We start from the raw sequence: 18,533 nt of genomic DNA on the forward strand, positions 1-18,533 counted from the left end.
ATAGAAAGAACAATACCAAACCTAACTCTAAATCATGCATGTCATCTCTTATCACATCCCTTTTAAAACCTTAATTCTTGTAATGATCCTCACTTTACTTTTGAACCTAACCCTAATCATTATTATGAAAATATACAAAAACATCAAATGATAGTTCTAATTGTAACATTAATTATCTTACCAAGCATGATGATGATGGTTTGTTATCATTATCTCTACATGTCATTTGTTGTTACATTCCTTTCGAAATCCTAACTCTAAACCCTCATTATAACTCTAAAATTAACATTAAGATTTATTTATTTTTAAATGGAATCTATAGCTTAAGACATCACTTTAACACTAAGCTTAACAAAGTTTATAAAGTTAGAAATAAAATATTTATCAACAATATTTCTACAAAAAATGTCTTCCATTGTGCACTACGACTAATATTGCTTATCCATACTTATATAAACAAGAGCTCTTGGTGAGCTAGAGTCGCTGCCTTTTGAAATTGGAATTGAGGCTTGCGAACATAAAAATAGTATACAAATACAGTAAGTAGCAAGTACATGATAGAAACATTTTTAGTTTGGATAGAGAAATTAGTCATATTTAAAATTTTGAAATATGTAGTGCAACTAGATAGAGGAATAGTTAAAGCAAATTATATATTTTAAAATAGTGATTAGACATGTGTGAAATTTGGAAGAGGGTAAAACTATAATTGTACAATAATAAAAATATTCAAAAATAAATTAGTTATATAAAAATGTAATCATAATAATATGAAATATTTGAATTTTGAATTTTGAATTTGTGAAATTAAATGTTGAATAATATGATGTGAAATCTTGTGTTAAAATAGAAAACAAGCGAACGTAAGAAAAAAATCAAATATAAAAATATAAGTGTAAATTTAAAAAGAAGAAATATATAGTCAATATTATAAATTTATTTGAAATCAGGAAATAAATTTACATTATTATATATTATAGATTTATTTTTAAATAAGTAAAGTATAATTAAAAGACAAATAATTTTTCATAGTCAATATTTCATGTTTAAATTAAATTAAAAAATAGAATGGTTAAATAGATACAACTAATGATTTATTTATAATCGATTAATTTATAGAATTTTGAATATTAAAAATATCAATTATATGATTTGTCATTTAAATTATTCACCAACAAACTCATTTTAGATTTGAAAAAGATGTAGTATGATGAGATATTTTTCTCCAGTCATCAACAAATCAATAATATATAAATCAATAAATCTATTGTTCACTTACTACACTAAATACACCCCTAAGTACGTACAACCAAGAAACATAATTTACCAATACTAGATATCACCTATCATAATTCCTAGGCACACCAAATAATTAATAATTAACAAATAAGTAAGTGCACTCTTAAATCCAATGCCACTTCACTTGTGCATGTCAGATGGCCAAAGGACGCAACCCTTTAAACAAGGGAGTATAAAATAAAGTCCAAAACTATATGACATGGCAGAGCAATAAGGAGTAAGATAGAAAGGAAAGAAATATTACAAATAACTAAATCAAAAGGGTCAAACCATTTTTGGGCCCACCCATTAATATATGGAAGAAATATAATGTCATGCGAAAGGAGATAGCCTTGCATTGCCATCGAACATGACAAAAGAATTATTAAAACTACCCACCATATTTATATCCATTACAAGCTCCGTAGCTACTACACCACACGTGGCGTATAGTTAGATAAAGTTCACCACTGCAATTAACGTAGGCTTATCTATTTTGATTTTTTTTCTTTTTTTTCTTATTTAAAAAATAGTTAAAACCCCAAGAAATTTACTATGAACCAATAAGAAATTAAGAATTAATTTACAAAAATATATTCTAAAAATAAAGTTCACCAAAGTTAAGATTTTTGAATTGTTTCTAAATCAAAAATTAATTGAGGGAGGTCTAATGAAAACATTAGTTCCCTGCCTATAAATAGGAAGGGACTAATAATATGTTGAAAATAATGCTTTTCAAGGTGCCTATTTTCCTAACCACTAATCCACATGATAAAACCTTAGAATTTGATGAAAATAGGTACCTCAAGAAGGATTACTCTTCTTATATGCACACATATATAAATACAGACACACATGTGTGTGCACCTATGTAAAAATGCTAGTTTTAGTAGATATGAATATTCACATCTTGTAATGATTATTCTCTATGAAACCTATAGAATAATTAAAATATTCATGCAAATAGTGTTATACTTTGCACATTTATACTATTGAACCTTCATTATTTGACTTTTTTCTATATTAACGCTAGTGTAACCAATGTGAACTCAAATAAGTAAGATTAAAACACATCATGCTATTTCGTATTAAAAATTTACATATCATTTCTATAATTTATGAAGGCTAGCTATTGGTTTATACTCTAACAATTTTTTAAAAGCAAACATTGTTTCAAGATACATGTTTTTAAAGAAAAATAAACCACATAGTCACTTGCTATGAAATAGTATAATCTAACCATTAAAAAATGATTTATAAAATTTAGGTCTTCATTGAAAATAGTTTTACTTCGTTATATTGAATTTCTTACAAATTTTATAATAAAATTCTCATCAAATTCATCTCGACAAATAATTTGAAAACTCCTAGATAGGAAATACTAAGACATATTTGTAGACAACTTACAAATAAATGATAAGTCATTTTTAAGACTTTTTAAAAATAAAATTAAATGAAAAATTATAATTATTAAATTCATTTTATCAAATACATTTTTATTATTCTAAACTATTCTACCATTTGTAACTCTTGTTTATTCAAGATTAAATGAAATTCTATAAAAAATAAATGACTCGCTTAAATATCACATTATAATGTTAGATTCTCAAACTAAAAGTATTAAATAGTAAAAATTAATTTTTAATTAATATGTGATATTTAAAAATGGCCATATAAAAAGCACAAGAATACACATACCCCACTATTTTAAGGGTAAGGGTAAGGGTAAGGGGAGGGGCCCTCTATAGTTTGTTCACCTACCATTCACGTTTATCTACCATTCTACGTGTAGAAAATGGTCTGAAGTACACATGTGGCCATTGAACATTATCTTGTCACCATTCTCCGTATAAATAGAAATGTTCTGCAGAATACGGCGAATTCGCAGTCAATTAATCGGCCCATACCACTAATCTGTAACTCCGTTTCAACTATCAATTATTCGCATATTAATGTCGTGACACGTGTTGTATTTTAAAAAATGGCTATATACTGTAACTTCAAGTTTTAATATAAATTATTTTTATAATATATAGTTTTCTTAAAAAGGTAAACTTAATCTTTTTAAAATGTGAATTTTCATTGTTTATTATTTAAAATTAATTTGTAAGAATTGTCACTTAAACATTTTTTCTTAATTTTAAGTAGCAAGAACTAAAATAATTGAAAATGATGTTCAAAGACGAATTGTAATTTTTTTCTTTATTTTAATTAGCATGAACTAAAATAATTGAAAATAATGTTCAAAGATGAATTGTTTATATGTAGAAAGTTTTCTTTCGAAGACGATGTATTGAGAGATGTATGAGTAGAATAAGATAGTCCAGCTTTTATGACCAATAATAACTTGTCATATTAATAATTTGATCAAGACAAGTAACATCATCTAATATGTGAAAACAACCTAACTTCACTGAATTTAGTCGACATTGTGTATTTTAAAAGTCTATTTTTCTTTTGTAATAATGCATATTCAAATTAGTAATTTTTTTGCAATGTTATGCATTTCATTTTTTTTGATTAAAGGTTAAATTAGGTTTTTCTAAAGGATCCAAAACCCAACAATAATTACAATTTTTTTTTTAAATTTTATGAGCTGAAACAATTATATATCTCATTGTTAATAGTCTATAGAATATGTTTGTAAGAGAAGAAAAAAACAAGAAAACATAATGTTTTTGCATGCTTGTGTAAATCAATCAAATTCAAAACCAATTCATTATGTGATTCTTGTTATATTTGTCATTTACAAGTAATAGACATATATTGGAAGACTTAGTGTTTGATACATATAGAAGAAAAGGATTTGGTGATGTCTAGTCTAATCAACTTGAAATAAGGCTTGCCTCATAGGTCAATGTTTTACTACTAGAATAATAATGAGTGAAAATCTTTAGAGGAGAAATGGTAGATATTATATTTTAATGATACTTCATATTCACATAGGATTTCAAATAACCTCCCAATGTCATAAATGAAATTTATTTTTATTTGATTTTACAATGTGTTTGCCAACACAATTCTCTATGTGTTTTCTATGAAACTATCAAATTTTGATTGCATGTCTGTTTCAAAGTAAAGTACTATTATTTAGAGAGAGAAAATTGACATAAGAAAAAGATGCTCCTTAGTGCATCATTTTGTGTTTTTTCATAAGGATTTATATCATGCTTTGATTTTAGTTTTACTATCTATCCATAAATGATAATAGATAACGACCACAAGTGGAATCTATAATCACATCAAGGTGAACACTTAGTTACACATATGCATCCCCTCTTAACAACTCTATGTTTTATTTAGTAATGTTTTTTTTCATGATTTTTTCTCATTTCAAGCTTCTTATATTTACCTTTTACTCAAATCATAACTATTAATAATATTACTAGAGGAGAAAATGTGTCCATACAAAATATTATAAAGAGACACAATGCAAGGAATGGAAATTGAAAAACAAAATGAGGGAGAGGGGTAAAAATGTAATTAAGTTATTTTTAAATTTAAATGTATAATATTTTTTTAGATAAAGATTTCATATAATTTTAATCAAAATATTATGAAATCTAATGATCAAGAAGATCAAATATCATCAAATTGTATAATCTCTAAAGAGAGTATATATCCAAAAAGAAATCTTTAACAAAATAATTTTATGTAAAAAAGGCTCCATTTGATAAGTCAAATGAATTCACCAAATTCAAATCAATTTTTAATTTTTAGAATACACTAAATTCGTGGTACAACACAAATACTATTATTTTAAAATAATTTTAGAATAATATATTACGTAATCAATTTAAATTTTTTAAAGTTGTCATTTATAGATAAGATGATGCATTTTAAATTTATAAATTTATGAATTGAAAGAGATGTATGATGGTACAAAGGACAAGGGACAAAAAAGAAAGGCTCATAAATCTTGATTGACTTATAAAAAATTGTTTTTTTTTTTTTAATGAAAATGAGTTCTACTCCCTTTTAAAATTAGTATAGACCAATAGAATTTTAGAAAATTAAGATTTATTTAATCACACACACACGCGCGCGCGCGCGCACATACACACACACACACACACACACACACACAAAAACATTAGAAGTTTGTTTAATTATTTTAGTGTTTGGTTAATTTAATTGACAAAATAAATTCAATGAATACATTAGTATGCTACTTTGGCAAGAAAAAATTGACACAATAATCTTTCAAATTATTATCTAAATGAATTAAATACTTAAAAATAGAAGATGGGTCTATCAAAATGTTGAGAAGAATGTTGAATTATCTTTAGACTATACAAAGGTCAGGTTTTCAAGGGATAGGAATTTAAAGGTGGATTTTATATTTTCTCTTTATTATGTTACAAGAGCCTATCATGGATTTCAAAAGAAAAACATTCAAGAAATAGTTAAAAGTTGTGATTTTCTCAATTTATAATAAAAATTGAGGACCAATCTATACTATTGGGAAAAATTTAAAATTTGAGCAATTTAATTAGGGATTGAGAACCAATCTATACTACTGGGAAAGATTTAATAGTTGAACAATTTAATTATCTAATTATCTTTTTTGTTTTAAATAATCATATAAAGGGAAAACTTTCAATTGATAGTTAGTCTCAATGTGGTGACTAAAACATCAATGTTGATAATTGAGAGTAGTTTTCTATAAAAACAAGTTGACTAAATTTTTCATGAATAATATTTTTTGCAAGTCCGGGGTTATTTGTTTAGAGATAGACTTTTACAAGATATGTTGAATATTCGAAGTCATACACTAAGTAAGAAATCAACTACAAGCTATTTTTCATAAACCAATTATTCATCAAAATTCTAATCTATACTAGATGATACAAAGGAAATAAAAACAATCCTTACAATTCTTTTGAAAAATCATCTAGTGGTGATATCTTAATGTTTTGGGGTTCATAGGAATGGGAGATCTAAGATATCAAGTTCTTTTAAATAAGAAATGACAAATAAAATAAGAAACAAGATTAAATAGATTTTACACTATTGAAAAATAAAATATATTGCACTGCCAATTCTAGTAGCATTTGATAGAAAGATTAATCTTATCACATACTTTTCAAAAAATATTGAGGAGCCGAACATTTTGTTTAATACAATATTGATGAAGACTATTATGACAAGTGTGAAAAGGTAAGAGTGAAAATGAATTAAGTATTAGGAACTTTAGGATGTCTCACAAAAGTAGTGTGAACAAGTGTAAGTTAGTCAATACCATGGGATACAAGAATCACTTGTATAGGAGAACATTGTCTCTCAAACTACTCTATGGATTTGAGAAAAACTTTTTAATTATCATATGACTAATAATCCTTAATATTCTATTCGAATGAAAGTGAAGTAATTTTTTCATATTGCCATAACAACCATTTCTATCTTTATCGAAACACTCAACATAGGATTGAATTTCTCCACACTAATATATGTAAGTAAAATACAAATTCTAAAACAAACAAACAAGTACCAAACAAGGTGATATGAAATTTGAAAGAATTCCAACTATTTTACATCATTTAAATTTGCATCATATGTTTTACATCGTTCCTTTGAACCTAACTAAACATAAATGTTTAGACTTAAAAAACTAAAGCATAAAACAATAAAAAAAAAAACATTCTCCTCAAATAATTAAAAAGTCAAAAATCAAATAACTAGATTCAAATTTACACATCTCTAAAAACAAGTGGGAGGATCATTCTTAATTTAATAGATAACACTCCAAACATTTTAAGTTACGTGAAATCATACGATATACAAAATAATCAACAAAATTGTCTTTATATAGGAATAAAATACGTTGTGACGTTTACAGCAGCTGTATCTTTTGTTATCCGACTTAAATGCTTTCTGTCTGGACAACGTCTATACAGCCACGAAAATGCACTTCCATACCATAGAGAGGACTTAGTTTATTTTTTGAAAAGTTAAAAAAAGAGGACTTAGTTTATTTTTTGAAAAGTTAAAAAAAGCAATGTAAAGGAAGTGCATTTTCGTGGCTGTATAGTCACGGGCCTCTGTGTGGCCAGGCTTCCACGAGAATATCCAGTCTCGTGGAGTGATACGAGACGGGAGAAGTCCACGCCACATATAATGGGAAAAGTAGTCAAATCCCGTAGACGAACTGGTGTGGAAATTAATGAGCATTTCTACCATTCAAATCATGGCTTCCATTGGGATGGATGCAACAACCATTTCAAACTAGAATTAAGGTAACTAAAATCATTACAAAGTAACATTATTGTCTCTAAGTTGGATTGCAATGCCCAGCTGTTATAAATTGTTTCAGATGGCTTTACTAATTGAATTCAACCAACAACAAGATGGAATCCACAGATTCCCCACTTCACACCACAGTTCCAAGGCGAGTAGCAAAGATAAACAGAGCATATGGATGCGTATACTTTTGTGCAATTCTGGGGCTTATATATTATCGCATTCAGTATATGCCAAGTGAAGGATATACACTATGGTTGCTGGTATTTTGGGCGGAGATAGGCATGGCCTTCCACTGGGCATTAGAAATGGCCTTCAAATGGTACCCAGTGAATCGATTTATCTTCCCAGAAAGACTTTCTAAGAGGTAAGTAATTGAAGATTTATATTAAAGTTTCACGATATGTTTCTCTTTGTACGGGATAAACTCCTTCCATATTTTATGATCCACCAAGAGAAATGAGAAACATATTGCCTATGTTTGTTATTGAGCAGGTTTGAGAAGGATCTACCTCCTATTGATATATTTATATGCACCGCTGACCCTCTTAAAGAACCTCCTCTGGATGTTTCAAACACTGCGTTGTCTACTCTGGCTTTCAATTACCCACCTGAGAAATTGACATGTTATGTATCGGATGATGGAGGATCACAACTCACCTTTTATGCTCTGGTGGAAGCTTCACGTTTTGCAAAGAGTTGGGTCCCTTTCTGCCACAAGTATTCGATTCAGCAGAGGTGCCCAGAAGCGTATTTTTCTCAATGTTATGACCATGAAAGTCACGGCTTGTCCTTCAGTAAAGAGTGCGAAAACGTTAAGGTGTGTATAGCTTAAATGTAAGCTTAAAAGAATATCAATACTTTTCACCATAAGTTATATTATTTTCTTCCCACATTTTTTAATAGGCCGCGTTCTTGTAGGATATGTACGACGAGATGAAATATCGTATTAAAAACACTATGGAGAGAGGCACTGTTGCAGAAGAGAAATGCAAAGAACACAATGGCTTCAACGAATGGAAACCTGAGATGGCTTCACGAGACCACCCCAGTATAGTCCAGGTAACAAAAATCACTGATGGGATATTATATTCTATAAAACAAATTATATTGTTTTGACTCTTTGAAAGAATAATACAATACTCCACAAAAGATGGAATACTCTTATGAATTCACTTCTATACTGTTTTGGGATGATTACATATTGCTGTGTAACATCGTTGTTAGCTTCGTACAGGTTTTGCTAGAAAGGGGCAAAGACATCAACAATGACGGCCATGATTTGCCCAGCCTTGTATATGTTTCCCGCGAAAAGCGACCAGGACACCCACATAATTTCAAGGCTGGTGCACTCAATGTTCTGGTAATTATGAAGGTCTCATTTTCCTGCTTAGATTGTAACTGGCTTTATGACTTATTTGATTTGTTTATTTCTTGCCTGCAGATTAGGGTCTCTTCTCTGATGAGCAATGCTCCATTTATTCTCACATTGGACTGTGATATGTATGCCAACAACTGTGAAGCCCTTCGAGAAGCAATGTGCTTTTTCATGGACCCTCCAACTGGGCACCAGTTTGCCTTTGTCCAGTTTCCTCAAAGGTTTTATGGCATTACTAAAAATGATCTGTATGCCAATTACCTGAGGAAGATATTTGATGTGAGTATTAGTAACCCAACTTCTGACCTCAAACATATGCGATCAACTGACCTTTATTTCCATAAACTATTGTATGCAGATACTTTATTACGGTATTGATGGAATTCAAGGCAGTCCATACGTGGGTACGGGATGCGTTCTCCGCAGGGATGTCTTATGTGGAAGAGATCCGCAACAGAGCTCTTCAGAGTTAATGAAAGAAGTTATCAGTTCATCAACTTTAAGCTTGGAGAAAGCAGTGCCATCAAAGAGAGTGAACGAAGCAAAATATGTTTCCAAGTGCGGCTATGAGAAAAACACCCAATGGGGGAAAAAGGCAAATACAAGCTAAAATCTTGACAATGTTTGACATCTGGATCATTTTTTTTCCAAATAATTTCTGATATTGCATGTTCTTTTACAGGTTGGCATGCTATACGATTGTGCAGTTGAAGATGTAATGACAGGGTATTATATGCACTGCAGAGGATGGAGATCTGTTTTCTGGTCTCCCAAAAGACACGCTTTTGTGGGTTGCGTGCCTGTTAATCTGAATGATACTCTCATTCAAAATAAAAGATGGGCGACAGGTTTACTGGAGATCTTTGCCAGCAGATTTTGTCCGGTCACATATGGTATTCGGCATATGAAACTAGCTCAGAGCATGTGTTACGGCTTCTACGTTTTCTGGGCTCCATCTTCCTTACCTTTAGTCTGCTATGGCTTAGTACCGGCCTTATGCATGGTGACCGGGCTATCAGTATTTCCCAAGGTAGCACCAAATTTAGTATTTTGAGTTTTCTTTATAGTTTGACAACTTTATTTTCAATAGAATAAACATGGTCATTCTATCATCCATGATATCGATACGATTTCTTCGGATTTGATGTTTATTTTATTTTATATAATAATAAATAGCTGTCTGTTTCAGTAAACAGCTTGTTTGTACAGTCTCTACAAATGATTTCCCATAATTCTATATAGATGAATGTGTAAATTACTTCGAAATAACTTCTGAATCATGTCTCTAATCCATCATCACAATGATCTTGCAGATTTCAGATCCATGGATTCTCCTCTTTCTATTTTTGCCAATATGTTCTTATACATACGGCGCTATAGAGTTTATATATGTTGCAGGAGGCTCTTTGAAAGCTTGGTGGAACGAACAGAGGATGTGGATGATAAAAGGCGTGTCGTCGTATCTGTTTGCGCTCATTCAAGTAGTCTGCAAATTGCTTGGAATATCCAAAGTGGGATTCGAGGTGACAAGCAAAGTATTTGACAGCGAAGCAGCGAAACGATACGAGGCAGAGATTTTTGAGTTTGGGGTATCTTCTGCGCTGTTTCTACCGATTACTAGCATAGCACTGATAAATCTCATGGCGTTAGTATGTGCAATTGCAGGAGTGATGAGACAAGGTTATTCAGCCATGGGGGATATGTTTGTACAGGTGATGATGTCGAGCTTCATAGTAATAAATAGCTATCCGATTTATGAGGGTATGTTTGTAAGGAAAGACAAGGGAAGGATGCCCACGTTCATCACTCTACTCTCTACACTGGCCGCTGCTCTTGCCTGTGCAGCAGCTTCAGCCCTTTCGTGGAACTCCCCAACTCCGATTTAAAAAACATTGGCTTGTGATGTTTAAGCTGATGCCAAATCATAAACTACAGGGTTTGGGATTGCATATGCAGGGCTTGACCATAAGCCTGCAAATTAAGCTAGGCTAACTAATTAGACAAAAATGGTATCTGCAATCTAAATATTTGTCGTTGTTTAGGTGAACAGCACTTTATTTTGGTATATCACAGTGAAATTGTCACTATACGATCTAGACTCATCTTTTGTTTTACTCTATTTAAAAGTGATAAAAAAATAATTATTTATCTTTATTGATGAAGATGAGAATAAATTTATTTCTTAGATACAATTGGTCTCTCTTAAAAGTAATTTTAAATAATTATAATTTCTATTTATTTGCAAATAGACTTTTTTAAATAAAGTTTCATTTTTTAAATATTGTTAATTTGAAAACAAAAAAGTAGAGACTTTTGAAAAAATTTAAACAAATAATTTCAAGAAGAAATTATAATTTTTTCTAATTTTTTTAAATTATTAGCTCTGATATCATATTACAAAAGTAATTGGCAAAATACTTTCTTAATATTTTCAGAGATTGAAAGGTCAATTTATACAAAAGAATGAGACGATAATAACAGTCAACAAGACAAGGAGCTAATCTTGAAGTACAAAAGGTTAAATATACAGCCAGAGGTAACTTCCCAGTCAATTAACCAATACCAAATTTAAACTTTAAAAAAGAATACATGTTCATAGTTAGCTTAATAGTACTAGCAATCTTTAAACTAAAATGTGTAATAGTCTATAAAATAAAATAGCAACCTTTACAAAAAAATGCTACTATGAGTCCTCTTAAATGACATAAACATAAAGACTCTGTGGGGTACCAAGTTCATAGGCGTAATCATACACATAGAAAAAAAAGAAAAAGACATAAGACTAGCTACCCTTTTCAAGCCCATGGTTGTCCTCCTTCTAAGGCACATCCTTTTTCCCATCCTCACCTTCTGCTTTAATCGGTTTGTCCAAGATGGTTTTTAACCAATCGTTAGTTAGGAACCCATAGATGGATCAAGTGGTCTTAGTGACTTTGCCTAGGTCCTTTTTCTCTTTGTTTTCCTGCAAAAAATAAAGCATAGTGGTCACGTAAGGCATGACCTTGGTAGAAAACTCCACCAACATTTTGAACCTCTGGTAGATAGTAGTTTTGTTGTCAGCTAGGTCCCTCATGGAATTCTCCAACATTTCTAGTCTCACTTTGCCATGGTTATGCTTTCCCTTCTTCCCAACACCTTTGGGGGTTTCTTTTGTCAGGGAGGTAATATCATCTCCCCCACTCCTAACTAGGGTAGCCTCGGGAGTGTCAGAGAAATGGGAGAGACTTATAGGGTTTGCAGTAGGTTGTTCTATTCTTGAGGCATTCTCTTCTTTTTAGCAAGTTTAGCATCACTTTTAGAGGAATCAAAATTGGAATTATGCATGGGAGGGGACTTAAATTTTTCCTTTTGGAGGCATTTGCTGGACCTCGTAACACTTTGCTTACCCTGCCTAGTGTCCAAATGCAATTCAATCAAGCTTATTTTAACCTCTGGGTTAATTTTGACATTAGGGGCAGGGTTTTTTTTGAACTTCCTATGGCTAGGGACAGAGTCAGGGTCAAGGGAGGCTTGTGGGGTGACAAAGACAAGGGAGTTAATCAAAAGCGGCAGATTCAGGACAAGTTGTTGGGTATAAAGTTTATTCATCAGCCCCTGGTGAATGAAGTAGAAGGTTTTCCCCTCCTTATGTTTCCACCTTGCCTTAAGAACACCATCCTCTAGTGAATGCAATAACAAAAACAAGAATTAGATGTGGTCCAAATTCTTGGAATGATTTAGGATGGGGAAATGGTAGTATTATAGTACCTAGAAATGGTCCTCAAAGGTGATGTACTACATGATAGCATAGCAGATGATGTCCTAGGGCTTAGGAAGGGCATCCTGAGATAACCCACCACGCATTCTCTCTAGTTCCTCATTGCCTTTGAAGAATTTCAATAGGCTAGCTTCCTCATTGACCTTAGCTTGCCTTCACTAGTTCTTTCCTTCCACCGACAATTCACTAGCTCTCACAATGATTTCTTCTAAAATATTGAAGCTCGTGTCATTAATAGTCACCCTCCTATCCTTCCAAGTCTAGAAGAACTATATCGATATAACTTCATCGTGCTTCATCATACCCTCCATAAACTATAAAAAGCCACCTCCCTGCATGTAGACCATTACTACCTTGCTGCTACAAATGCTATCTTCCACACCCATTGGTTCTATTTGGTCGCTATTTCCCATACTATCACCCTACTACATTCTTTTAGAAGCCTGATAGTGATCTGGGCCACCCCTTGACTAGTATTGGCTTGGTCCTTAAAAATCATGTTGTTCCTCTCCTTCTAGATATTCTATGAAATATATGGGGAGAGAATCATCAATTAGTTTTTGGGATACGAGTGGTTAGTTAGGCTATCCTAATAAGTGAATTGTTCTAGATCTCTATCCATGCACCACTGAACCACCCATAAAGAAAGAACCACCTTCCAAACCTCCATGGGAAAGGGGCAGTTGATAAGCATGTGAGTAACAAATTCAACTTCATGGCAACATAAAATAAAAAAATTAGCAAGTTGGCAGCCTCTACGTTTGAGGTTGTCAAGAGTGAGAATTGACCCATGCAAGGTCATTGACCAAAAGAAGTTTATCTTGGGTAGGATCCAAGGGTGCCAAAATTTACACCAACTAGCTTGTGTTGCTTAACCCAAGGTCAAAAAGGTATGCATAATTAACTGTGAACTCCCTCAAATTTTTGAGTTTCCAAACTAAGGAGTCCTCCATAGGGACAAAAGGAATCCTCAAGTTCTGTAGGAGGTTTCGTAGCTTGCGAGCAAGGCCCAACTCCCTAGGCTCAAGGTTCTAGAAAGTAATCCATTGTCTGTCAGGGGTGATCAAGTTTCAAATCCAAGGGCCATACACTCTAGAAAAATCCTCCCACAAAGGTAAAAAATTAGTTTTCATGATGGGTTTATCATGAATCCATTGATCCTCCTAGAAGTCAATATAATTACCATTCCCTAAAATCTAGTGACAGCCTTTTCTTAGGACCTTATGGGTATTAACAACATTGCTCCAAATTTTGGACCCTTAGGGGAGAGTTTGAGGCCACGGGAATTGGTGAGGAGACAAACCTTTGAGATGTTTATCCAATATTATGTTACACCAACTTTCATGGTAGTTCACTAAATTCTAGCCAATTTTGGTTAAGAGAGCCCAATTCAAGTGACCAATTCTTCTTAAGTTCAAACCTCCAAGAGCTTTTAGGTGGAAAACTTTCTCCTAGCTCACCATGCTCATTCTAGTCTTCTCTTCAATACTAGACCATAAGAAATTCTACTGTATTTTATCAAGAATATTTGTGAATCTACCAGGGATTTTGAATATGGAGAGGAAATACATCGGGATACCTTGTAGAGAGGCAAAGAGAAGCTCGAGCAATCTAGCATTACTCAAAATTTTTCCCTTCTAGACCACCAGCTTCCATTGAAAGCATTCAACTAGACCATTCCAATATTGATTGGGGACTTCCTTTATGGTAAGTGGTAGGCCAAGATAAGTGTCAAGGAGGGATGCTTCTTGGCAGCCAAGAATACTAGTCACCTTTTCTCTCAAACCATAAATGGTGTTGAAGAAACAAACTTTACTTTTTTGATAATTAATACATTGGCTGGATATCAACACATAGTGGTTTAAAGTGTCGTTCCATTCTCTGGCTTCATGAATGGATGAGATGCCGACTAAGAAAGTGTCATCCACAAACTATTGGATAACTTGTGGGGGCACTGGGATAAAGGTTTTAATGCCCTTAAATCTGCTAGAGTTAGTTAAAGAAAGTAGATTTCTACTTAAAAATTCCACCATAATAACAAAAAGGTAGGGAGATAGGGGGTCACCTTGATGCAATCCTAGGGAGGAGGAAAAGAAGTTGTCAAGGGTTCCATTAACAAGTACTGAGAAAGTAATAGAGGTTACAATTTTTTTAGTAATTCTACTAACCTTCTAACTAAAACAAAGTCTGGCAAGTATAGCAAAGAGAAAATCCTACTTGACTTTATCATAGGCTTTGGAAATGTCCAGTTTAAGGGCCATACCTGGGATCTTAGACTTTTCCATAGAATTAATCACCTCATGGGCAGTTATAATCATGTCAAGAATTTTCCTCCTAGGCACAAACCCATTTTGGTATGGGCCAATGAATTTTTCCAAGAGAGGCTTAATGCGATTCACCATAACCTTAGCCAAAAACTTATGAATAGTGTTGCAAAGGCTAATGGGTCTGAAGTTTCCTCGTCTTTGGGGGTCCTCAGTGTTGAGGATGAGAAAAATGAAGGTCTTGTATAGCTCCTTCAACAAATTTCCTATTCTTATGAAGTTTCTAACAGCATGGATGATGTCATATTTGACAATGTCCTAAAATTCTTGAAAAAAAGTAGGATGGAAGCCATCAGGCCTAAGGGATTTATACTAATTCATACTAAAAACAATCATTCTAACTTCCTCCTCCTTGACCTTGCTCATTATTTCCTCATTCATTTGGTTGGTAATCACTATTTGAAACCATCTCAATATATCATTTTGTAAAATACTATTAGCCTGGGTAACTAGAGGGTTGTATATTTCATGGAAGTAGAAGTTGACTTTATCTTCTATCTGTTCCACTTTGGTGATTTCCTAATCATTATATTCCAAGAAAATGTGGATAGTGTTTCTCTTTTTCATTCTTGAGGCTGATTTATGGAAGAACATCTTTTTTTGGTCCTCCTCCTCCAACCATTGTACCTTGGATCTCTATTTCTAGAAGACTTCCTCCCTATTCAGAAGGGTTTTCCATTTGTCTCCACACTCTGTCTCCTCCTAGTGATGCTAAGATGTGTCACTTTGTGCAAATTGATTTTGGAGAGTTTCCAGCTTTTTTCAATGGCCTTCTTTTCTTTTGATGGACTTCCAAAAGAGGATTTACTCCATTGTCTCACTTCTTTTTTAGATTCTATAAAGTTTTCTAGCAATCTAGAACATAGTTGTGCCTTCCACTAGCTCCCTACACCACCTAGCATTATAGCCCCTAAACTCATTATATGAATGCCACATGATGTCATATCTAAAAGGCCATCTTCTTGTAGGATATTGTGCCTAGCAAAGAAGCAACATAGAGTGATTTGAAATGGTCCTTGGCCATGCCTTTAAGGAGGTATGCTAGAGGATGTCCCATTCAGTAGAGATAAGGTCCCTATCCAACCTACCCAAAGTCAAGTTTTTACCTAGTCTATTATTAGACCAAGTGAAAGAGAAACCCTAGAGGTCAATATCAATCAGGTTGTTTCTTTTAAAGGAATCCTTGAAGTCTTGCATGCTTTCTGAAAAAATCCTTTGACCCTCCCATTTTTTTGGAAGGGTACAATAGGGTGTTGAAATCTCCCATACACAAAATATTTCCTTGTTGCATGGAAAAAAAACCACTATGGTAGCCTCATTCCAAACAACAAGGCTACCATTATGAGTGTTGGGGGAAAAAAAATTAAAAATTGTCTAACTACCAGATTGGTTGGTGAAATTTGTCACTATGAAATGGGTACTGATAGAGATATCTGCTCCCTCCACCTTGTTAAGGTTCCACATAGTAGAAATGCCACTAGAAGCACCACTATCTTTACTATAGGTATATCCAGTGATTGGTCAAACATACTTAGCCACTCTCGAGAACACTTGCTCAGTCATTCTAACTTCTTACAAAAGAATTCTATTAGTTTTGAGTTCAATGATCTTTTGTTTGATTTTTTACTACCTCATGGAACTATTTAGTCCACCCACATTCTAGGATATGATCTTCATCTTTTATAGTTCTGGGTATCCTTTAGGGTTTCTTGTTTCCCATATGCAATCTCCTTTTCTATTTTTTTCTGATGGATATTCTTGATTTGAGGTCTCCCAGCCTTTACAGATAAACCAACATCTACCTTAATCCCTTCTTTATTCTTTCTCTTTGCAATTATCCATTCAAAATCATTGATATGGAAATCAAGGCTTGGGTGCCCTGAAAGGGGTCAAAAAATTTCAACAATACCTAGGAGGGAAATCAAAAGGGTTCTATTTGAAAATGGTGAGATAGCCCCCAAGTTTGGGGGCAAACTGCATGGGAGTATTCTATCTACATGCATTTCTTTGTCCAACACATCATTACCCAGGTGCGATATTTCTAGGATCTGCAACTCCCCTTCTTCAAGAGTGATAATTTCCATTATGGGTTTAGTCCCCACACATTGCACCATGTACATTACTTCATGAGGGGTTTTAGTACTATCATCAACACAAGGAGTTCCATTAGACCATGGAACCCCCTCAAACTAGTTGGTTCTATGTTAAGCTCAGCAACCCTTTCAACAACATTTGAGCTTTTGACCACCTCAACACCTAGAGAAGAGATCTTGCTCTTGAGTTTCTCATCCTTTAGACACTCCATAAAGAGATGGCCAAAGCCATTACATTTCTCAAGAAAGGAGTATCATTCTCATAGATAAGAGGTTGTGTCTAGGTGCCCCATTTGGACATTATGTCCACCATGGTAGGTAGAGATTTTCCCACATTCACACAGAATTGAGCAAAACCCAAGTTTTCCTTTGAACCAGTCATCGAGTCCATTTTTTTGAATTTCCCAAAGGAGCTACCAATCCATCTAAAAAATCATTCATCCTAGAATTCCAGGGGGAGTCAAGGCATGTGTATCCAAACTAAGGTGGATTTGTAGAGGTCACTCTCTGGGTTAAAACTAGGTTTCCATTTTTCCATCATCAAATGATATTTTCCAAAATTCCACGATCCAGCCATAATTGAGTCTTGATCCTTCTCATTCATGAAACTAAACAAGAAGAGGGCTCTATCCATCATAGAGATGGAGATAGAACCTCTTAGTTTCCACTTTGTCGAACACCATTTTTTGACCATGTCCATTGTAGGTTGAAAAGAGATAAAATTTCCCACAGGACATAGGGTAAATACCAAGGAGATCAAATCCACCACATACACAGGTAAAGCAATTTGAGGTTCTATGGGTCCTAAGGAGAACGTAGTTTTGGTACCAGAATCCATAGAAGTCTTAGATCCAACAATAGCCCCCAACCACTTTGAATTTTGGGGCACTAATAAGGGGGCTATAGACATGGGGCCACCCAAAGATTTGGGGCCTAGACAAGCATAGTCATCTGGAATAGCTTTGGGTTCCAATAGAATAGTGGTGTCTTCCTATTGAAGAAGGCAGTCATTTAGGGATTTCACAACTAGCTCTAAATTTGGGTAACTAAGGTTAATATCTAGTGGAGGGTGGGGTGAAGAAAGTTTCCATCCCTCCCAAGACTGAGAGGGCATGGAAGCGGGTAGGGGTTCTAAGGTGCGCAAAGTTGTTAAGGAAAAAATTTCCAAGGGTTGCAAAAGCTTTCTAGATATTGATGTTACTATTAATCATGTAGTTAATTTTTTTTGTTCTTGGTTGTAAGCACTATAGGCAAGAAGCCCCACTATTTCACCAAGGGTCAAAGATAGCAACTCTTAATTAGGAACCAAAGTAGAGAGCAACACTGTGGAGACTTGAGCCTTGGTTGTAGGCACTACATGCAAGAAGTCCCACCATTTCACCAAAGGTACAAGCCTTAGAGACATTTATTAAAGAGTGTTTAATAAAATATTATTATTATATTTGATAAAGTATATTTTTATT

At 33.4% G+C, this 18,533-nt stretch overlaps 1 protein-coding gene across 1 annotated transcript; it reads left to right on the top strand.

Annotated features, from left to right (window-relative positions):
* The first annotated feature begins 7,590 nt into the window (after positions 1-7,590).
* LOC149547477 (cellulose synthase-like protein E6) lies at positions 7,591-11,082 on the top strand. The gene is made up of 8 exons (XM_089794754.1): positions 7,591-7,885; positions 8,014-8,338; positions 8,440-8,580; positions 8,756-8,881; positions 8,963-9,175; positions 9,255-9,491; positions 9,579-9,926; positions 10,210-11,082. Exons 1-8 carry the CDS (start codon positions 7,626-7,628, stop codon positions 10,780-10,782), a joined length of 2,223 nt encoding a protein of 740 aa, XP_089650880.1. The 5' UTR covers positions 7,591-7,625; the 3' UTR covers positions 10,783-11,082.
* The last annotated feature ends 7,451 nt before the right edge of the window (positions 11,083-18,533 follow it).

The sequence above is a fragment of the Cupressus sempervirens genome, chromosome 7, assembly GCF_028749045.1.
Source record: "Cupressus sempervirens isolate cs-2001-9-10 chromosome 7, ASM2874904v1, whole genome shotgun sequence".
Classification (NCBI taxonomy): Eukaryota; Viridiplantae; Streptophyta; class Pinopsida; order Cupressales; family Cupressaceae; genus Cupressus; species Cupressus sempervirens.